This window comes from Aspergillus piperis (genome assembly GCF_003184755.1).
Source record: "Aspergillus piperis CBS 112811 unplaced genomic scaffold BO85scaffold_8, whole genome shotgun sequence".
NCBI lineage: Eukaryota > Fungi > Ascomycota > Eurotiomycetes > Eurotiales > Aspergillaceae > Aspergillus > Aspergillus piperis.
Genome location: NW_020291598.1, coordinates 160727 through 182197, shown reverse-complemented (window position 1 = coordinate 182197; position 21471 = coordinate 160727). Strand labels below are relative to the sequence as shown.

Sequence of the window (21471 nt, the reverse complement as noted above, 5' to 3'; positions counted from 1 at the left end):
ATTTCCCCGCCCGCGTTGTGGTGGCTGGCTTTTCCTTTCCTATTTATTCTCTTTCTCCCTTGCATACTGTAACAGTAGGGACAGCGGTAAAGCCTTACGAGGGGATATGGAAACGAGTTCTAGCTGATGCTTCAATGAAGGCTTTCGGTATTTCGCAATGTTGCTGCGACCGGATGCTGAATGGGGGGGTTGGCGTCAGATCACGTGATCATACAATATATAGCGACGAGAAGGTACAGTGCAACCACCTTGTCTCTGGTTGCAAGGTCACTTCTGTTCTGGTATCTAGAGAGATGATATCATGATGCTCCTGAGACTAGTACTCAGATCTCCGATCCATCACTATCATCTACTGACTATATGATCTTACGGCAAAAAGTGAGCTTCGGAAAGCAGTCCGGGGGAACTCCGATGGTTCGGCTCGGACCCCCGCATTTCACACCCCTCATTCTCACTTGCGCTTTCCAGTTCTGTTTCATTCTTGTCTCTTTTGATTTCTCATTTCCCCCGGAAACTTCTCCCCCCGCCGGATGCTTGCTGCACGTCTCTCCACCCTTGAAATCTGGGGTCGGCTTGTCTCGCCCAGTCCCTCCGTTTCCCCATTCCTCCTCCCGCGGAAAAAGATCCAGCCTCATCTACCGTTCATGTCTCAACAGCAGAGTCCACCAGAAAGTCCCGTGTCATTGGATCCATGGCCACAGGCCTGGCAGCAAGAGGGGACAGTGCACTGTCCCCAGACGCCCTGATAAATTCTGGGCGTCGCCTCTCTGATACCGATGATTCGATCCCCGCAAAACGCCCAAGAAGGGCGTCGGACTCCCCAGTCAAGGCCTCCAATGGACCGCGTCAGAAGATCACACGCGCCTGTGATCACTGCAAAGAGAAGAAGACGCGCTGTACGGGAACACTTCCATGTGTCAGGTGCATGCGACTGGATTTGTCCTGCCAATACAATGCCGCTTACTCCCGGGGGTTGCCTCCAGAGCCCCTCCCCGCACCGCCGACAATGACGGACGGTCACTCATATAGTCCCGGTTCCAAGAGAAGGCCCCAAGCAGACGGGGCTCTGGGACGTCGACGCTCGTCATCTGCGCGACAGTCTCCTAGAGTACCTGCCGGTTCGCCTCAACAGCCTCTATGTCGAAACGAGGTCTCTCAGCGCAACTCCCCTGATCCAGCGGTGACCGACTTCGAAGGCAATTATCTAGGGCCTGCCTCGGGAGTCTCCTTTCTCAATCGAGTTTGGCGTCGCCTACATCAGGATGAAAGGCATGCAATCCCAGATAGCCTAGAGAACGAGTCCTCTCCGAGGAACACCTCGGTGTTCATGTTTGGTGATAAGCCATACTCCGACTACCGCCAGGTGACTTTTTCACTTCCCCCGTTTGATAAAGCACGAGAGCTGGTCAACATCTACTTCGACTTCTCGATGGTGACATATCGATTTCTTCATCGAGGAATCGTAGAGGAGTGGCTCTGCCAGGTGTACCTGAACAATGTCTCCTCTGCAAACCCTCCCACGGGTCCCATGGTAGTGCGGACAGCCATCATTCTTATGATATTTGCTGTTGGCACGCTCTACGAGGAGCAGAAACCGGAACGTCCGGTTGATGGGTGGTGTGGAAGGTAAGCTAGTCAGTTTTGTTCCTCTCGGGTCTATTGTACTGAGTCATCTCAGCGAGCAGTGGTATGCAGCGTCCAAATACATGACCTCCCTGGAGTCGGGCCCCCCTCGACTAGAGACCGTTCAGGCTAGGCTAGGTCAGTGCCTTTACTTGCTGTCTACCTCTAGAGCGAATGAGTGCTGGTATTCATTCGGTACTGCCCTCCAGCTCGTAACGGCGCTGGGCCTGCATCGAAAATTCCCAGGCAGGCTACCTAAGGGCGGGAACACCTACATGGAGCGAGAGCTCCGCAAGCGCATCCTCTGGAGCGCATATATGTTGGACAGATATCTCAGCGTGATGTTTGGTAGACCACGGTTATTACACGATGAAGACATCGACCAAGACCTTCCGGATGAGATAAATGACGAAGACATGCTCCAGGAGGACCCGGAAAGACGCACAGGATCCGCCGATTGCATGATGATCGCATCCATCCTACATTTCAAGTTCGTCTCACCCACCCCCTCTATATACATGGGTACATGCCGATACTGACAACACAGGCTTGGTCGCATCCTGGGCGACATCTCTCGTCAGCTCTACACAGTGAATCCATCGTCTCGTAGTCCACCACTCGAGACGGCTGCACGGCTCACGTCTAGATTGGAGGAATGGAAAGCGACAGCCCCGCCGATCTTCAACGGAGTGCGCGCAACCAGCCTCATTCCTCCTCTTTGTAGGCAAAGCCAAGTATTACAACTGGCGTACTCGCATGCGGTCATCCATGCGACCAGATCGTTCCTGCTCAACGACATTTCGGATCTGAGACGTAAGCCACCAGCTCCTCACCCCGTAGCGTCCAACCTAGTACGCAAATGTGTGGAAGCCGCCCAGGAGGTCATGGAACTGGTAGAAGGCCTGGCCAAGCAGAACATTCTCATCCATTCGTTCTGGTTCACACACTACGTATGCTTCTGCGCGATCACGGTGGTGTATATCTATATTATCCAGCAACACCGCGACACATACCCAAAAACCTTATCCCCGGGCACCGGAGACGTCTCTCTGAGCTCTCTCTTCAGATTAGCTGAGACCTGCCAACAACACTTGGCAGAGGCTACACGTAAGAACTGTCCCAGTCGTCGCTACAGCATTATCCTAGAAGAGCTACGAAAGGAGGTTCACCAACAGATTGGGCCGGACGCCGACTGCTTGGTCGATTTATCTGAGCAACAACGGCCTAAAACCACCACGCGTCGGGATGAACTGCCAATAGAAGCGCAGCAGATTGGCCTCACCAACCTCTACTCCCCTATCTCACTGGACAACTCGATGGCGTATTCCAGTAGCTTACAACCGGCGGCAGATTTGGCCGCACAACCATTCGGACCTGATAGTGATGTTGGCTTCATTGAAAATTTGGAAGGATCAGTGTGGTGGACAGAGTTAGATTCCTGGGTGAGTGTCCTTTCATCTACTTTGTTGTCAATATTTGCGCCTCATAACTTATTCCCTTTGCTTCAGGCATTTACCAATCTTCCTGGTGACCCTTTGACACTCGGGTTGTAATATATGATTAGAATATTAGCGTTAGATCTAACGGTCATTCTATGCTATACTACTATTTGGAATGATCTTCCGTTTTTTCAGCTCTTCGATAATGATGTAGAAACATAGGTTTTGTTTCAAGATGAGAGATTAGATACATTTTTTTCCCATTTTTATCTGATAACTTTAACTTGTCCTGACAGCAACCGAGATTCGGGTTTCCCCCCGCATCGGACCTGGCCGAAAGTAAATTTCAGCGCCAACCGTGGGCAGTGAGTGACATTCAACTCACCAGGTAGATTATTTCGAAGTTTTGCTGTTCAATATCGATCCTACAATCATGCTAATATGCAAAGTCATTGACGACAAAATGACTAACTCGTCATGCTCCATTGCTAGGGCTTCTCTAATTGGCGAAGGAGACTAAGCTCCGATCTCGCCATCGCCTGTGCCGCTTGCGACAGCCGTCTTCAGCGGCCCTGGCCGCCCTATTATTCCTTCTTTTCGAACGTACTCATGCATCACGACATTTCCATGACCTAATATAGCGCAACATAGAACAGACTATCATCGCTTCGCTTGCGAAAAATCCTGGCACAACAAAATGGCGTGTTCTTGCGGATCATACATAACCTCGGCGAGCTGCCGTCCCTTTCTTCTACTCTCGCCCTGAAATTTTTTTATTTTTCCGAACAATCACGCGAATAATTCCAGTCTTGATCTCAGTTCACTATGGCGGACGCTGAGAATGGAAGTGGCGGCAAAGTGCCACTCAAACGAGTGTGGTACCGCACCTCCCTTTTCAATGCCTGCGTGATTGGTGCTGTTGGCTTTCTCGCCCCCGGGCTATGGAACGCCATGAACTCCCTGGGAGCCGGAGGCGAAGAGAAACCTTTTCTGGTGAATGCCGCCAACGCACTGGTTTTCGGGCTCATGGGCATTTTCTGCATATTCGGCGCGCCTATCGCCAACCGGATCGGACTGAAATGGGCCCTTCTCCTCGGCGCCGCCGGCTACCCCGTCTACGCAGCCGGTCTCTACACTAACAACCGGTTCGGCAACGTCTGGCTAGTTCTGGTCGGCGCCGTTGCATGCGGCATTTCGGCCGGTCTCTTCTGGGCTAGTGAAGGCGCCATCGCAATCGGATACCCTGAGCCATCGAAACGAGCCCGATACCTCAACATCTGGGTCTGGTGGCGCACCCTCGGACCCATCATCGGGAACTCGATTGTCCTGGCCCTCAACATTAAGAACAAAGACAAAGGAAGCGTGGGATATTCCACTTACATTGTCTTCATCGTCCTACAATGTCTCGCCGTCCCCGTCGCTTTACTCCTCACCCCGCCCAACAAAGTCCAACGCGCCGATGGCTCCCCGGTCATCCTTCGGGTCGAGGACTCTTGGAAAGCGGAGTTCCAAGCCCTCTGGAAAACATGCAAAAACCGCACCGTCATCCTTCTTCTCCCTGTCTTCTGGGCCGTCTACTTCAATGAGTACTCGAGTAACTTCGAAACGTACTATTTTGGGGTCCGGGCTCGTGCGCTCATCGCTTTCCTCTCCGACTGGGTCACCATCCTTGCTTCGCAGATCATTTCTCACTGGCTCGATTGGAAGCGTGTCGACGCTAAGAAACGTCTCACGTACGGCTGGTATTGGGTCATCATTGTGCATGTGACGGCGTGGATTCTTGGCTGGGTTGTGCAGGAGCAATATACATCAGCCCATAAAAAGAACCCTGATTTGGGGACGATGGATTACACTAGTCCGGGGTTCACTAAGGGCGCGTTTGTCCTCTTCATGTGGACGTTTGCGCAGCAGACGGGCCAGAATTGGTTGTATTATCTGGTGGGAAGCATGACCGATAATATCGCCGAGTTGACCAGGTTGACGGGTGTGTTGCGCGGTCAGGAGAGTTTTGGTGAGGCGATTTCTTATGGATTAAATACGAGGGATTGGTATGGTGGACGGGTACCGATGGCTGTGAATACTATTTTGCTGGGTGAGTTGGATTGATTTCTGAAGAAGAGGCTGAATACTGACTGGCTTTGTCTAGGGCTGTGTGTTATTCCGACATGGATAGTTGTGAAGAATCATGACATGGAATCCACAGATGAGAGGGAGTTGGAGGTGGATCGACGCCCAGTTGTGGATGAGAAGGGGGTGGTTGATTTGGAGGTGAAGGAAACGGGAGTTCAATGATCTATTAATAGCAGATCAGATTAGATGAGCAGAATGTCCTCGATTATACTATACACTAATATAATATTTTCCTGACAGTGCACTTTAGTCCACTGAGGATAGTAGATCGGAGGAATGGTCGGCCAACGGCCGGGCCAAGTAACGGACCCTAACTCCGTGTTGGTGGTTCAAATCCTAACCTTCAGGGGCCGAAGCCGATCCTTCCTCCGCTGGCTTACGTCCTGTTCCCCACAGTGTCTGTCACACATAGATGATGGATGGACCCTGAACCTCCTATTCAATAGTATCGCCATGCTATGCAATTCGTGCCGGTCCATCTACCGGCCTGGTTTACCTACAAACGGCTAACCTGCAGGGTCGATCCCAATTTCCCTAAACCGACGAACAATGAGAAAGGTCGGCTAATCGACCGACCAATGGCCCGAGCATGAATAGTATACTTAAAGCAATCCCAACCAGGGACCTCTACAGGAAAACGTCGCAGAAGCAAAGGGAAGCATTGCGTCTCAACCGAGATTCCAAGGATGAAATTGACGCTACCGGTGGCCTTCTGCTCGCTGGCGGCAGCATTCGATATTCCCAGTCATGGACCGTCTCCAGTCTCCCACCGTGACACATCCTCATTTATCCATCCAGGCCTCCTCCAAACAGCCTCTGATTTCTCACGCATCACCTCCAAAGTATCCAGCAACACCGAACCCTGGATAACAGGCTGGTACAAACTGACCAACAGCTCCAACATCAACCTAGACTACACGCCCTCCCCGAAGACAATCGTCTATCGCGGCGCAGATGGCACCCACACCGAGAACTATCCCTCTCTGTACAGAGACATAGCGGCCGCCTACGCAATGGCCATTTACTGGAAAGTAACCGGCAACACGAGCTACGCGGACGTTGTCGTGAACATCCTGGACGAATGGAGCTCCACCCTGACCGAGATCTCCGGCACAACCGACATGTACCTCGCCGCGGGCATATACGGGTACGAATTCGCCAACGTCGCCGAGATCATGCGCACGTATTCCGCATGGCCGAGTGCTAATTTGACCCGCTTTGCGAACATGATGGTCGACGTCTTCTATCCCCTTAATCATGATTTCCTGCAGAATCATCATGGCGCCGCTGTTGATCATTACTGGGCGAATTGGGATTTGTGCAATATTGCCTCCGTCTTGTCTATTGGCGTGTTGACTGATAACCAGACTATGTTCGACGAGGGATTGACTTATTTCAAGTCTGGTGAGGGAAATGGCCAAATTGAAAATGCCATCTGGAAGCTGTATGAGGTGGATGGGGAATCCCTGGGTCAGGGTCAAGAGGCAGGGCGTGATCAGGGCCATTCGATGCTGGATTTTTCTCTCCTGGGGCCTATTGCCCTGACGGCTTATAATCAGGGGACTGATCTTTTTGAGTATTTGGATAATCGCATTCTGGCTGGGTGAGTTACCTCCCACCCATTTCTCTCTCCTATACTTGGTTTATCTTCTCCTTCCCCTATCCTTCATCTCAGTCTGGAATACACCATGCTTACAGAAAGATGACTTTAGTGCGGAATACGTCGCCAAATACAACCTTGGCAACGACGTTCCCTACACGACATACAACAACAGCGACGACGTTAACCAGACGGTTATTAGCAATTCCAGTCGCGGAGATATCAGACCCATCTGGGAGCTGCTGTATAACCATTATGGTGTACTCAAGGGACTCAATGTTACTTACACGAAGGAATATCGCGATTTGGTCGTTGAGGATGGCGATGGAGCAGAGGGCGGTGGTGGCGATTATGGAACTACGAGTGGTGGGTATGATCAGTTGGGATGGGGGACGCTGTTGTATACGCTTGAGTGAGATGGGGATCTACTGCTGCTAGAGATTTTTCACCTCTTCGTCCCCAGGAGTGCTTGATGTGTGGATCTTCGGGGCTCAGCGTCATGTAAATTTTTGAGGCAGTGATTTGACATGCGAAAGTCGAGATTATCATCAATCGACAGTCCTGATGGTTTGTAATGGTTGAGGTTGGAATAGCTGGGCCAGAAACTTGCGACCGAGATGAGATGTAAGCGAAAGCGCCAGCTAACTTACTATATGGACGCATGGTTTTAAGCATTTAAAATCGCAAGGAGTCGCCACGAGGACGCAGTAATCACAAGCTCTGGCATCAGCTTCACCGTCGCAGTAAGATACTTGCTAGAAAAGATGCAGAGGAATTGTATATGCTCACTAGTAAGCTGCCCACACTAACGGTATCTATTACTTTTCAGATGTCTTGAGGCTATACGACCTCCCAGAAAACGCTGAGAGGCTATATATACGTATGTGTATATGCAAAATGACCAACCAGGGCCTTGGCTCTGCCACCCTCCAGGCTAGGTGACTCCTCACCCCCGTTTCATATCCTTCAGCGCCTCCTCTACCAACCAGCAACTCACGTCCTGCGCATCCTGGCCTACGCGCCAACTGCCCAGCACCACGCCTTGCTTTTCCAGAAGTTCTCGGGCGCGTTCCCAGCGACGTCGCCATAGTTCCTCTCGTTTGTTGGGCAAAGGAGCTGCTGGGGCCGCCGTTGAGTTCGGAGTGCTACTGTCGACACTGGTGCTGGACCTGCTTGCTGAGGAGTTTGGCTGGGCCGGTCGGAGAATGTTCGATGGGGTTGGAGACCAGTTCAAACGGTCGGAGGCGTATTGTAGCGCTGCTGTGGCTGCTGTGGCTGCAGATGCGGGGTATGATTGTTTCGGGGGAAGGGGTGGGGGTGTTGGGCGGTTTGTAGTTTGCTGTGATGAGATAGAACCCGGGGTTGAAGTTCCTGTGTTGGTTCTGCGTGGTGGGGGAGGTGGCGGTGCTTGCTTTGAGCGTGTCGGCCTTGCGCCAATCCCGTTGTCGTTGGGGATATCTTGTAAGCTAGGCTTAGGACGTATGGGCATTGGTCTCGCTACATTATTCACAGGCGTATTGTTTTCGGTATCAAGTATGTTGTCGGTTGAAATATCGGGCTTAGTGGAAGAGCGGCGTGGGGGTAGTGGTGGCACAGGTTTTCGTTTGGCTGTTAGTTGAAGTGAAGGCTGATCGTCTTTGCTCATGTCTGGATTAGTCGAAACTGAGCGCAACGCGGAGGGCTTGGAAGGTTTCGCGGGTGGTCCGCGCCCGGTGGAGGGCTTCTTCATATCAGCCAAAGACATCTTCTGTTCCACCTCGTCGCTAAGATCAATCAAGTCGGCGTTGTCTAGGCTCACGGCATCCGCGGACGAATCGGCCGTTTCCACGGGCCGCCGAGGTGGTAATGCCGGACGTTTAGACACGGCATCAGAGGTTTCCACAAGTTGCGGACTGCTGCGGCTCCGGTTCAAATCATGTTCTAAGTGGTCCACTGATTTCTCGAAGAATTTCTGTCGATCGGTGGTGGTAACGTCGCGAATGAAGATTCCAAGAATCCGTCCCGGGTTTGCTAGAACGATGTCGGTATATACCTCCAAATCCGCTTCACCGCTGTCTCCAACGAGAATGAACTTGCGGGTAGGAAAGTCTCTCAAAATCTGCTCTAAAGAGCCCCTCTTCCTTTCCGCCGTAGGCTCGAATATCCCCTGAAGCATACCACTGTATTGTTTCAAGTGGAAAGAACCCGGGGGCAGGCCGGCGAGCTTGAAGTAGCGTTCCAGAAGAGGATACAGTTGCCAGGGGGCATTAGAGACATAGTGCAGGTCGACTCCCATTTTCGCCAGCTTGCCATACCAGTCAGTAACACCGTCGACCGTCAACTCGTTCAGTTCACGGACGAAGGTGTTGCGAAACATCTCTTTGGCCCCGCTAGCAATAGCAGAATGTTTTACCGTGTCGTCGATATCGCTGATCAAGCTAACGCCCGTGGGCTCGATGACCTTGACTTCCTTCACAGCCGAGAGATCCTCGGAGGCTAGCACACGGGCGTGAGTCGGGATAAAAGGTAGTGACGCTCGTAGGCGAAAGTGACCGGACTCATCGGTCATCACGCTCCTCGACTGGCTTTTGTCGTTGTTGAAGAAGAAGACAGTGACGGGAATTCCTGTTACCGGGTTCGTCAAGAAAGGGCGTAATCGTTCCAGAAGGTGCGCATTGGCGACGGAGAGTTCATCCTTGCTCAGCGGTGCCGTTGCTGCCCTCTGGAGAGGTCGTCCGGGAGTATTTTGGGCATCACGATCTTCTGCGCTGTCTTTCCATACGGGATCGGCCTCCTTTTCAGCCTGCTTAATGATCGATTGTGCCTGCGTATTGACCAGCTCTTCGTCCCCCTTCTCAGTCCTAGAGTCATTTGCATTATGTTCATCACCATCATTTGTGCTGTTCATAGGAGCTGGTACTCCGCTGAGCTTTCTAGCGAGAGCGACCATCAGACGATGTTTTCGAGTCATCGGCCCGCGATGAGGTGCGTATACCCAGCCACGCACATCGACTGCGACAATCGCATTCTGGTCTTCCAGCTCGTCCCATATCGGCATGCCTGTGCCAAAGCCATCGGACTCGCCCCGATACTCCTCAATGGTGGCATTTGATCCTCGACGGCGGCTATAGTATGAATCCACATGCTCATGTTTCACCAATCGCCTCGCATAGCTCGGGAATATCACCATCTCTTCAAATTCGGATCGCGCAATCTCAACGTCCGGGAATGCGCCCGGGGTATCACGATAGTCGTCATAGTCGCTCTGGCCACCGATCTGCGCCGACCATTGCGCAGCATAGGTTTGGCGCAGCTCATTGGCAGCCTTCAAGTAGTCAAAGACCTTCTTGCGGCGCGCTCCCTTCTCCCGCCCAGTACTAGAGCCCCATGCTGACGAGGATGAAGGCTCGTACTGTGACATTGGCGTGAGGCCTGAGCTCTTGGTTCTTCCCGCTCGCAAAGCCCCGGTGCTTTGCGCCAGCCTTCTATGTACAATACCACCCGTCGCAGGAGCTGTCCGACCAGCCAAGCGGTTCCCCTTTCTGTTCAGGTAACCAAAGATACCCTTCCGACCAGATTCCCGATTGCGTGCGAGTCTCGCCTGCCGCTTCACCAAGGCCCGGTATAGCCCCGCCTGTGCTCGATGTCGAAGAGCGGGGAGCGTTTCGTGACGCAGACTCCAGAGACGAGATTGTGCACGGGTAGGGGCGTGCGGACCGAACAGGAAGCGAAGGAAATGGCGAAATAATTTGCCTGTTCGCGAATGGCGAGCTGCAGGGAAGCGGAGGGGCGGAGGAAGAAGAGGTGGCCAGAGGGGGGCCCGGGGGGGGCGCCAGCGAAAGCGAGGGAGTTGTTGAGGCGCCACGGTAATTAAATATGTTCAGGGAGATATATGGGAGATGATGGTGGTATGTGAGTGAAAGAGGGAATGGACGATGGGAGGGGGAGAAGTGAGGCGTTGTGGGCTGTTCCTGAATGACTTCATTTCGTGGGAATCCTCCACTCCTGGCAAGGCTAGTGCACGTGATCGGGTGCAGCTATACCTAAGACATGTTATTATTATTATTATAGGTATGCCATATAACCCTCCCAACACTAGCAAAAAGTAGCATTCACACTTAAGAAGTTGCCCAATTTGTGATATCTCCTCTATTTCATTGGGGTGTTTCTGCCAGCCCCAAATACTTTAGCATCTGCAGGTCACAGCTAGCTAAAACTTCCGAGTGTGATGATCTCTGCAGAGGGACAATGCGGCCAGTCTGAGCTCGGCCCGATCTCTAACATCTAACAGTACAGAGTAATTTAGTGAGGAAACTAGCAGCTAGCTAGCCTTCTACTCTAAATAGCATTACCTTGTCCACCTAGATAGACTAGACCCTGACATCTCCCCGCATTCTGGACTCAACTAAACACCCACTACTACAATTGACTACAGCATACAGTATGTCAACAACATCATCATTGTACCAGGTCGTAGCAGACCTCGACAAGCAAGTCCATCCACCCATCCAATCCAATTCAATTCAATTCAATCACATCTAACCTCCCTAACAGCTTCCCCTACCCTACCGCCAACGATGCCGACAACCCCATCCTGCAAAACTACCACGCCTTCCGGATCACGGGCATCCCCCAAACCCTAGGCTACATCCCCAACGAGCTAATAACCACCTTCCCCTGGCCATCAGACACCTGGGCTATCAATACCACTCCCACCAACAAAACAATCACCCTCCTCACACCCCCCACCGCAACCGCCTCCACCCGCACCGCCATCCTCTTCCCCACCCTCCAGCAACTCGTCTCCCACGGCATCCTCCGCGGCTGGCGCAACGAGACCTTCCCCCTCTACGGCCCAGACGGCACCGTCATCCTGGAAATAGAACGCGCCGCAAGCGCCCTCTTCGGGATGGTAACCTACGGCGTGCAAATGCTCTGCTACACCGATGACAAAGTCTCCAACACACCGCACCTCTGGATCGCCAAACGCTCCTCCCTTAAACAGACATACCCCGGCATGTTAGACACCACTGCCGCGGGGGGGCTAAGTACAGGGTTACCACCGAGGGAGGCCATCATGCGGGAAGCGAGCGAGGAGGCGGAGATCCCGGAAGAGTTGATGCGGAAGGAGATGAGGTTTGTGGATCGGATTTCGTATTTCCATGTTAAGAAGGAGAGCGTTGGGGGGATAGGGATGGTGGAGCTGTTGCAGCCCGAGGTTGAGTATTTGTATGAGTTGAGGTTGGGGAAGGAGGTGGTCCCAAGTCCGGCAGATAGTGAAGTGGAGGATTTCAGGCTGTGGGGGGTAAAGGAGGTGAAGAAGGCGCTAGGGGAGGGGAGGTTTAAGCCGAATAGTGCGGTGGTGGTGGTGGATTTCTTGTTGAGGAGGGGGTTGTTAGATGGTAATGATGAGGATGAGAGAATCCGGGTGAGGTTGCATAGGGAGTTGCCTTTACCAGTGGTGGATCATGAGGGGGGAAGAGTATAGTAGTTCGTATATTAGTATTGAAGATATAATTATGGATGCATTTTGAATCCATTAAAGCCGAAATCTATGTATAGAATGTAGTTCCCAACCATCTATCTACTTTATAATGCACCGTAACAACACGAGAAACGAAACCGAGAATGAGACACATATTACCATCAGGACATCAAGTAACATGCTCCTTCTCCTCCTCCTTGGGTATCCTCACCGACGTAACCGTAACCAGCGCCGCCAGCAACTGACACGCCAGTGCGAACCACCAAATAGCTCGCAGTCCAGTAAGCCCAACACTCCCATCGGCCTGCTTATCGACGCGTGTGCCAATCGCATCTGCTACACTGGTGATAATCGCCGACGACAAGTTTTGGTTCGTAACCAGCAGACTCCCCGCACTGCCCTGGTACGAGCGCGCCACGTTACTAGTAATGAAGATGGAAGCAGCCGCGAAAGCCAGATCGGGGCCAAAGGTAACAAGCGCCACACCAGGCAGAGACAGTTCCCAGTACGTAGTGGTAGGGCTCTGGGGAAGGAAGAAGGCCGGTCCGAGCGTAAAGGCGAACATGGAGATGGTGTAGATGTAGTGGCCCGGTACGAGGTGCAAGGTGCGGCTGACCACCCAGGTGGCGATGACGCCAAAGATGGCGTTCGGGAGGTGGTATAGCGCCACGTCGATGGGGCTGGCATGCTGGATGCGCAGCCAGAACTGGATGGCGTAGAACTGCCAGGCGCCGAAGAAGGACCCGAAGCCCAGGAAGTAGGCGATCATGAGCGGGGTGAAGCCCTTGGTATTCCAGAGGCGGTTGGGGATCAGGGGGCGTGGTACGTAGCGCTCCACGATAAAGAGGCCAATGAGTAGGACGATGCCTACTGCGGTGAGCACGCAGGTGTATACGGACCAGTCGGTGACGCCACCCTGGGTCAGTCCAAAGAGTAAGCAGACACAGCCGCCGACGGCGAAGGCGGCGCCAAGGTAGTCGAACTGGCGCAGCGAGGGCACCTCGCCTCCGGCGGAGTCTGCCATAGGGCGAAGCGGGGGGATGGAGAAGTAAGCACCGACAGCACAGATGGCGGTGATGATGGCGTTGCAGCCGAAGATCCAGGGAAGGTTTTGATAGAGGAGACCGCCTTCGATGGCGCCCAGGGAGAAGCCAAACGGGGCGCAGGCGGCCATGGCGGAGAAGACGCGGTTCTTGCGAATGCCTGGCTTGTAGACGCGGCCGAGAATGCTCATGCTACCGGAGACCAAGACGCCGATGGCCAGGCCCTGCATGGCGCGCACCACGAAGAAGAGCACATAACGGGAGGGGTGGATGGAGAAGGCGCCAATGATGTTCCAGACGCTAAGCCAGAGGAAAGCCCCGACCATAAGGGCTTTGGGAGGCGTCAGGTCGGTCAACGAGCCGGACACCACGACGGACAAGCCATTGGCAACGTTGAAGGAGCCGACAAGCCAGGGTAGCTCGGTGTTGGTGATGCCGAGGGCTTGCCGGAACTGGAGCTGCGGAGCGAGCACATCTCCGAGGAGGAAAGAAAACAACATCAGACCTGCGGAGCAGACCGCGATCAACACGATCTCGGCACCGAAACTGCTGATTTCTGGCGGACGACCCTGGGTGGGCTTAGGGGGTGGGGAGCCGGCCTCGTCGGGGAAGTCCCTGCCCTGAGCTGCGACCATAGAAGGCCGGCGGTAGCTGAGATGCTGGCCATCGGTAGGATTTGCATCGCCGCGACTGTGTCGTGCCACGGGCAACTCATAAGATTCGTCTTCACTGTCATCTCGCGCGTGTGCAATAACCTGGGGGAATTTCTTGAGCGTGTCGTCGTGGCCGGCGAGGTGGGCGTACAAAGGATCCGGGGTTTGAGCTCCGGTCGCGGGGGTGGAGGCGAATTTACTACTGCTGGCCTGGTCGGTCAATGAGAGCGAGGATCGCCGAGACAATGGAGCCGAGTCCAGGCTGTTCTGCGTCACTTCAACAGTGATCTTGTTCTTGTCGTTGTTCGGACTCGGGGATCGGGAGGCATCATCCCGGGTCGGGTAGGGCTGGTCGGACGGCATCCTCTGTAGAGACACAGCCACCGGGGTAAAAAGAGAACGATTCGGCACAAGGACTACTGCACTTCAGGGTTCTGATCCGCCTGCGGTCTGGTGATTGTTTTTAAGGGATTTCGGGATAAGGTCTCCGTCACCGCTGAGGCAAAGTGGACCGGGCCAGCGGAGTATCAGGGCGATTCTTTTGCTTTTTGGCTCTGGAGATTTATAAGGCGCTGAAATAATGGGCAGCAATGAGCCGTCATCCATCGTTGTGAACTCGGCCTCCAGCCAGTCCCAGGCCGTTTGATAAACCGGGCCGTGGCCACACAGTGACGCTAGCGATAAGATTTTGCACCGCTAACAGCAATGGTGGGCTGGAATCCCTTGCGGTGGTTTGCGCGTCGCTCATCCGTGTGGATCCCAAGCATCCATGGTTGATCCACGGCTGATCTGGCCCAGTTTTAATCGGATTTCAATTTCCAGAAAGCTGCTGGTTTATCGCGTGCTGCTGCTGTCAGTCGCTCTGTTGCCACCTAAATGCCCAACTCGACAAGATGGCGTTTTGCGGTGTGCGATGAAGCCGCAGATGTCGCCATATCAGTGACTCACGATAAGTGCGCGGTAGACAGCTGTGCCAACTGTAAACGCACTGACCACGTTCAATGGGATTCTGGATGGCATGTTGCATCGCACAGCTTTTGCGTCTGGCTTTCAGCATTCCCTCCCCAGGTTTGATGATCGACAGGGCCGCATCATCGTGTCGCAAACTGATCGGTCGGATCGGCGGAACTATTCGAGGCTGGGGACAGGATGTTTGGGATTGCGTCGGATGATTGCCCGGCTGCGCATCTCATACTTGTCGATCATCCAGGTCATGCACATGGAGTGGGAGCTCCTGAGCTTGCCATTCGTTTGCTGTTCTCTGAGCTGGGTTTTCCATAGGCAGGTGCCAGCCAACGTCGGCATGTCAGCTTAGGCAGCAATGACCGGCATAGCGGGGCTCTGCTGAGGATGTTAAGAAGTATCTTCCATGAAACACCAGCTCCCCCGGGCCGCGGAGGATCAATGCACTGGGGAGCGAGGGCTCCTGGTTGAGATCGACCATCCCTGGGTTAGCACTATCCCCTTAAGGGGCTCCCTCTGCAGTGATGTGATTTCCCGCCGGCGATCAAAGTATTTCGGAGTCGCCTGTTTTCTTGCTTCTTTTGCTTGTTTTGCTTGTTTCGCGCCGTTAGCGAGTCAATGGTCGGGTGTTGTTGCTTTTGGGTACTACTAACGTGCGTCAGCGATCAGGGAGAAGCTTGGTACGGAGTAGTCTCTGGCATTAATGATACGCACTCGCTGCGGTCGCGGGAACCGATCCAGCCACTATGCAGCCACTGTGTCGTCTAGAAGCAAGGGATGATAGACATTTAGGAGGATTGCGGGAATTTTTATGGTGCCGAGTCCCACTGGGGATTGAATGGCACTCAGAGGAATTGTCGCAAACTCACATATCTTCTTTGCCGTGCCGTAGATTTGTCCCATGCGAGGTGGCTGTTCCTGCATCGCACAAGCTGCCAACATGAAACTCCCCTGGCTTTGCTTGCTTTTGATTCCTTTGGCTAATCCGCACTACTGCGCATAGCAAGCTGTCGTGTAGCCATCGAGGATTCATCATTCCGAACCGACCGTGCGACTTGCCGGATGACAATCACTACAGTTCAATATCGAAAGGAGGCCTTCTCTCGAAGGAGTAACTATGCTCCGGTTGTTCTCCTTATTTGTCAAGTCGACAAAGCAATGTATGCTCGGCTTGTATGGATGTCTTCCTTGGTTCAATGCCTACAGCGGAATACCGGCCTGAAAAATGACTAGCAGAGCAAGCGGATAATTGCCTCGCTGGTGAGGTTTCCATAGACCCAGCCCATGTGCGCGATGACATTTGCGATCGCAGCTAGTCATCCGAGTACTTCCGATTTGCTTGGGTCTATGCAGGTGATATTGCAGGTATTTCATCTTACCGATCGGCTTTTCAGAATTTGTCACGAGTATGTAGATCTCACTCGCATTAAAGGGGTGGCCTAGTGGCCCGGTGAAGAGAGTTGGCCTAAAGGGCATATATAGTAGGCCCCATTGCTGCATATCTGGTCCCCTTCGACTTATATCTATGACTACCATTGCTTTTGCCGGAGTAACTGGCAACTTCACGCCCCCCTAGACTCGTTCCTGATGGCTTACTATTTCTAGTGTTGCGATAGCATGAGAGCTAGTACCCTACAGCTCGTTACCCGATGCAGGGATATCACCTCCGCCGCTCATCAACAAGTCAAAAAAGGAAGATACGACTTCCTGGCTTTATCGGCATGATGAAAGAAGGGTGTGACATACTATGCAGACGGAGCATTGGTAAAAGCTTTTGGTCACAGGAACCCCGGCTCACTATCACACATTGACGGCTGTGAGTCCATGTTTGCTGACTGAGGCTGAGGAGGGCTGTTTTCTTTGATAAACCATGCCTTTCTTTCCCGCAGCATGTTATCTCTCAGCTAGGGCCAATGGAAAAAGAATGAAATCAACCCCGATATGGAGTTTCTCTTTCTGCACTACAGTTACTGAGGGTAGCAAGGCCAGCAACAGAGAGCACAGCAGGGGAAGAGAGATTACCATTCCTAACACCGCACTAATCCGGCTATCTCTCTAACCAGGTAATGGCAGGTTTTGCTGCTCAACTTCATCCTTCATTCCTCTCTTCTGTGTTGGTTACTTCCCAGACCAATCTTCAGGCCTATATTCTCTTGGATGTTCTTCGCGCCCCATCTTCAGCTCCTAAATAGTCCTTAAATCCTCCCTGTGCTGCTCCCGGGCGGGTCCTAATCAGTTTGTCCTCTTTGTCCCTCCAATCTCATCATCATCTCGCTGCATCTGCTGTGATAGTATATCACCTGCGTCGTGTCCTTGTTCCAACATTGTGCTCACTGATTGTCCTTGGGAGCTCGACCGGATCCCTATGCCAGCCAAACTACGTTGGAAAAATTACTAAAATAATCTGATACTTTCCCCTTCCTGTATACTCGACATATTCTGTGGCATTCAGAGCGTGAGACTCTGCGGTGTGACATATATGAGCTCTAGGGATATTAAGACCATCCTCCTCAAAAACAAGATCGTCTTAGTCCTGGCAAACTATAGACTTGATTTCATGGTCTATGCTCCTGCTGGAATTTCATCTATGCTCTCTGCACTCTTCCATCATTTGGTATGTATAAATAGTCCTTTGGTGGAATAGCATAAAGCCTGAAGCTCTAAGCCACTGTCGGACTAGTGTTGATAGCTTCGTGAGCAACTGAGCAGCAACATTATCTTGGAATAACTTATACCATAGCTCTTGATGAACGGTGCTCTCACTCTGGCATTATGACAAGCTCTCATGGGTAGTTTCTTTCACTTTTCGAGCAGAGCTTTTGGAAGACTTTGTCGACGAGGATCTTCACCACACTGTCAATGAACAAGATCAAACAGTGGAAACAGTGCCGTTCACAGAAGCGATGGATAGCTTATCCCACATCTTCGTCTCAGTGATATGAAAGGTGTCTGGTAAAGCGACCTGTAATTCTGATGACTGAGTCATTGCCCCGCATACCCGGCCTTCTATAATGATGCTCGTATATATTCTTCCGTCTGATACGTCAGTCTGATATTGTGCGCACTGGTCATAAATCGGGGGGAATCATCTTTCTTCAAATCGCTCGAAAAATCTACCTGAAAAGGGAACCGTGCCGTACTAGAGAAGCTAGCCATCATGTTTAAAGAGCCCTTAGATCTCGATTTTACATTCCTACGGTTGAGAATTAGGTGTCTATCTGCATCCGGGAAAGTACATAGGTCTCAAATGGACCCGGAACGGCAAGGGTGACATGCTGGCTGGAAGAACTGATCCACTGTGGCATGGTGAAGCATGTTGCATGGAGTCAAATATAGGTAGTCTGTTAAGCTAAAGGGCGGTGATAATTAGGAATAACTCAACTACTAAGGTAAATGGATAAGTACTATACTCGAATTTATAACTGATATAATCTGTTAAGGATTAGCAATGCTCATCATGCCCACACAAAAGCAAGCCGTGAAGATACACCCATCTGAAGGATCTGTTCTGAAAATCTTTCAACAGGAACTTTTACGCCTTAAAAGCTATATCAAAGTAGGTGTGATAAAAGATAAAGATTTCTGTGAAGGCACTTGCATGACCTGATAGAGCATTTAGCTCAGACCAGTGTATTGAGATTACTTCAACGAGAAAAGAAATTCTTGATCCTGCGAGTGGTCTGGCAGCTGGCATAATACTGAGCATGAAGTGTGCTCTACAAGGGATGGCTGAACTTGGCCTTCGGACTTGGTACCGTAGTAAGATTAGACTTGCTCGATTCGATATGCACAGTCATTCTCCAACTCTTAGGAATAATGTCATTCTTACATAAGGAAATCAAAGACTAAGGTTTATATCTTCTTTGGCCTAATTAAGAATGCTATATGCGATGCTAGCTACGCAGGTATTCAGATTTTGAAGCATTATTTGGTTCTGGATACTGTCGGTCGCCGGATACCAAAATGAGATCGATTCTTCGATAATGACTGCTAGTATACATTATCGAGTTCCTATATGGGCCTTATCTTCCCCAATGCCTGATGGTCAAAATTATACTCAAATGTAGGCATGGTATGAACGTCCAGTATACTGTAAACCTCGACTGAAGGGGGGATTACATCAGGCTAGCTGGTAAAGAGAAGGAAGCAGTCCACGATTACTTCTAGAGATCACCTCATTCCCTTGACTAAGAGACAATTTGTAGGAATTCAAAGCCCTGGGTAAGATGACTGACAAGTCATCTATCAAGTCATCATTATAATACGAAAGACGGAGTTTCTTTACTTCGTCTATCGCCTCATTCATCCCACCGGTCTTGATATCTAGATATTATTCTATTTCAAGCCCACACATGAGTGTATAGTGAAATGAAAGAGTAAGCAAGCAACGGGTAGGACTATCTTGAGAATATTGACTCTACTTGAGATCATGCTATCTTAATAATAGGCCTTTTCCTCGTAAGGGTAGACATTTACTTGACGGTACATTTGCAGTTTCAACATGATGCTACTAGAGCTAGTAGTAGTGGCGGTGCTAATAGTACTAAGCAGTTGTTTTAGCGGTAACAAGTTTCACGAATAATATAAATGTACTTCTAGAGCTAAACTGAACTAGGTAAGCTGGCATAGAAGCCTCTCCAGGCTGTTTCGGGTTAGGACATGCTCTACTGTATGTGATGAGTCCACAGCATCGAGCACTACCTATACTTGATTTTCAGTAACTCCACAATAGAAGGTGTTTAAGATGGAATGATGCACAAACCTAATATATCATATCGCCGGGTTTCTGAAATGGTATGCGCAGGGGCCTGCAGGTAAAACAAAGAAAATGAGGCCAGGTAAAACCTACCAAGACAGAAGAAGGGGCTTTGATTTATATATACATCCGTAGTCGATACTTAATATCTTCCAGTAATGTGCTTAGAACTGTAAAGAAAATTTTGTAGAGGTTGCCTTGCATGCTTGTAAACCTCCATTAATGCTAGTTGGTGACCGCCAGTATCGAGAATAATACTCTCATGGGATATGGCATTGTCTGATACCTTCAATTCAGGTGCGATGCTGATCTCTATTTGCTCTTATTATGTTTCTTGATAGTATTAGACTGACGTTCAATGTTTGGTGTCTGTGACGGATGAACATCATCCCGCATATCATAGTATATATATACTTATAGATGACGACTGGGTATGATACCTACTTTTGGAAACTGATGTAGTATATGTCACTGAAGAAAATATTAGGGGGGCTTCGCGAGTAAGGAATGTAGTATATCACTAGATTAACAATATATATATATATGTGATGAAACACTATGTGTACAGTAGTAGCTTCGTTCTATACTATTACTATGTTATTTTCCCGAAGCCCATTCCATCACGAACGCAATCAAGGCTACGATTCAAGTCATACGACTTATAAATGATCCTCTAGTATAACGCGCTGTAGTAGCTTTCATGCAATACATGAGCATGAAGTCATATACTAAGAGTCAGCGTTACGGATCCAACGCACGATCTCATATTCTACGCTCTATAGACAGAATTCTACTGAACGGCGATATCCCAGTGAATGAACTTGTTTTTTACCCGAATGCTAGTGAACATTCATACTACCTACAGATCGTGAGCAGACAGCGACCGATCGGTGGCTCCACAACTATACGTGTGATCTTGAGGTGTCGCGACACTCGCGCGAACCCGTGATCCATCTCCCGTAACACGGAGCCGAGGCTATAACGATGGGGAAAAAAAAAAGGCACTAGCCATGTTAGGCAGCTGAATCTACGATGGCGGTGTGGCAAAAGCTCGTTCCTTTGCAACTGCCGTTGAACTGGCTGGCTTTTACCTGTCTCAGTTCCCCTCAAATTCGCCATTAGTACGGGTAATATAGTGTCGTGAGGCGGAAGCGTATTCCTCCAATCCGCATTCGAGCGAACTCAACTTGGCTATGGGGCTTGGCTAGGCATGGGGCCTTGGCCATTAGGCTTGCTGCAACGACGAGTCCACATGTGCATGTGGAAAACTCGCCTTTTCGTTCTCCGGGTCGGTTGGGTACCGCGAAAACTATCATGAAATCGAACGATGTCTTTGCATCGTACGTCCTGGATTTGCTTTTTCCGCATCAAAGGACGGAGGCAGAAATGCACTGTGTAGTAGTAGAATGGAAAAAACTTTATCCTGAGTTTTGATTGGACGGCCACCCGGGAGGGAAAAAAAGAAAAATTCTTCTTTTGCTGAGGTGATAATGAACCGGGTGTGAGCAATGACGACCCCCTGGTCAGATGATAATGGAGCACCTTTTTGAGGCATATTAACTCAGCACCGGGGCAACATGGAGCCTGGAGACGAGGGAGGGGACCCATTTCTTGCCCCGGCCCCCAAAGGTGGGAAAAGTGCCACATGCGTCCGCCCGACCAACTCATGCGGTCTTCTCCGGGTTTCGGGTTGACGCGGCTGTGGGGGTAATTTGGAGTCATACCGAGACCCATGGCTGAACCACGCTCATTGGGCCAGGGATGATCGCACTCTCGCGTGGACAAAAACGAGGTCGTGTT

General features: G+C 51.1%; 6 protein-coding genes across 6 annotated transcripts; 4 read left to right on the top strand and 2 right to left on the bottom strand.

Annotated features, from left to right (window-relative positions):
* The first annotated feature begins 193 nt into the window (after window positions 1-193).
* On the top strand, window positions 194-3302 carry BO85DRAFT_448891 (Zn(II)2Cys6 transcription factor). Its single transcript, XM_025660046.1, has 4 exons — window positions 194-1626; window positions 1679-2113; window positions 2171-3065; window positions 3132-3302. Exons 1-4 carry the CDS (start codon window positions 692-694, stop codon window positions 3174-3176), a joined length of 2310 nt encoding a protein of 769 aa, XP_025515716.1. The 5' UTR covers window positions 194-691; the 3' UTR covers window positions 3177-3302.
* Window positions 3303-3887: 585 nt separating this feature from the next.
* BO85DRAFT_519700 (DUF895 domain membrane protein) lies at window positions 3888-5396 on the top strand (the record flags this gene model as incomplete). Its single annotated transcript, XM_025665072.1, has 2 exons — window positions 3888-5154; window positions 5209-5396. The coding sequence occupies 2 exons, from the start codon at window positions 3888-3890 to the stop codon at window positions 5352-5354; spliced, it is 1413 nt and encodes a 470-aa protein (XP_025515715.1). The 3' UTR covers window positions 5355-5396.
* A 295-nt stretch (window positions 5397-5691) lies between these two features.
* On the top strand, window positions 5692-7333 carry BO85DRAFT_419933 (putative GPI anchored protein). The gene is made up of 2 exons (XM_025657882.1): window positions 5692-6795; window positions 6905-7333. The coding sequence occupies exons 1-2, from the start codon at window positions 5879-5881 to the stop codon at window positions 7206-7208; spliced, it is 1221 nt and encodes a 406-aa protein (XP_025515714.1). The 5' UTR covers window positions 5692-5878; the 3' UTR covers window positions 7209-7333.
* Window positions 7334-7491: 158 nt separating this feature from the next.
* Window positions 7492-10422, bottom strand: BO85DRAFT_283873 (actin cytoskeleton organization protein App1). Its single transcript, XM_025655224.1, has one exon. The coding sequence runs from the start codon at window positions 10190-10192 to the stop codon at window positions 7739-7741; it is 2454 nt and encodes an 817-aa protein (XP_025515713.1). The 5' UTR covers window positions 10193-10422; the 3' UTR covers window positions 7492-7738.
* A 682-nt stretch (window positions 10423-11104) lies between these two features.
* On the top strand, window positions 11105-12259 carry BO85DRAFT_468450 (thiamine pyrophosphokinase-related protein; the record flags this gene model as incomplete). Its single annotated transcript, XM_025662263.1, has 2 exons — window positions 11105-11261; window positions 11326-12259. Exons 1-2 carry the CDS (start codon window positions 11215-11217, stop codon window positions 12257-12259), a joined length of 981 nt encoding a protein of 326 aa, XP_025515712.1. The 5' UTR covers window positions 11105-11214.
* Window positions 12260-12342: 83 nt separating this feature from the next.
* Window positions 12343-14643, bottom strand: BO85DRAFT_283867 (efflux pump antibiotic resistance protein). The gene has a single exon (XM_025655223.1). It carries the CDS (start codon window positions 14313-14315, stop codon window positions 12426-12428), a length of 1890 nt encoding a protein of 629 aa, XP_025515711.1. The 5' UTR covers window positions 14316-14643; the 3' UTR covers window positions 12343-12425.
* Between the last annotated feature and the right edge of the window lie 6828 nt (window positions 14644-21471).

What these genes read in the sequence shown, in the direction of transcription:
- BO85DRAFT_448891 (XM_025660046.1), top strand. Translation starts at nt 692, where the DNA reads ATGGCCACAGGCCTGGCAGCAAGAGGGGACAGTGCACTGTCCCCAGAC. An exon ending in GCATCCATCCTACATTTCAA is followed by an intron (nt 2,114 to 2,170) that starts GTTCGTCTCACC and finishes CTGACAACACAG; the next exon opens with GCTTGGTCGCATCCTGGGCG. An exon ending in GGACAGAGTTAGATTCCTGG is followed by an intron (nt 3,066 to 3,131) that starts GTGAGTGTCCTT and finishes CCTTTGCTTCAG; the next exon opens with GCATTTACCAATCTTCCTGG.
- BO85DRAFT_419933 (XM_025657882.1), top strand. Translation starts at nt 5,879, where the DNA reads ATGAAATTGACGCTACCGGTGGCCTTCTGCTCGCTGGCGGCAGCATTC. An exon ending in GATAATCGCATTCTGGCTGG is followed by an intron (nt 6,796 to 6,904) that starts GTGAGTTACCTC and finishes AGATGACTTTAG; the next exon opens with TGCGGAATACGTCGCCAAAT.
- BO85DRAFT_283873 (XM_025655224.1), bottom strand. Translation starts at nt 10,192, where the DNA reads ATGTCACAGTACGAGCCTTCATCCTCGTCAGCATGGGGCTCTAGTACT.
- BO85DRAFT_283867 (XM_025655223.1), bottom strand. Translation starts at nt 14,315, where the DNA reads ATGCCGTCCGACCAGCCCTACCCGACCCGGGATGATGCCTCCCGATCC.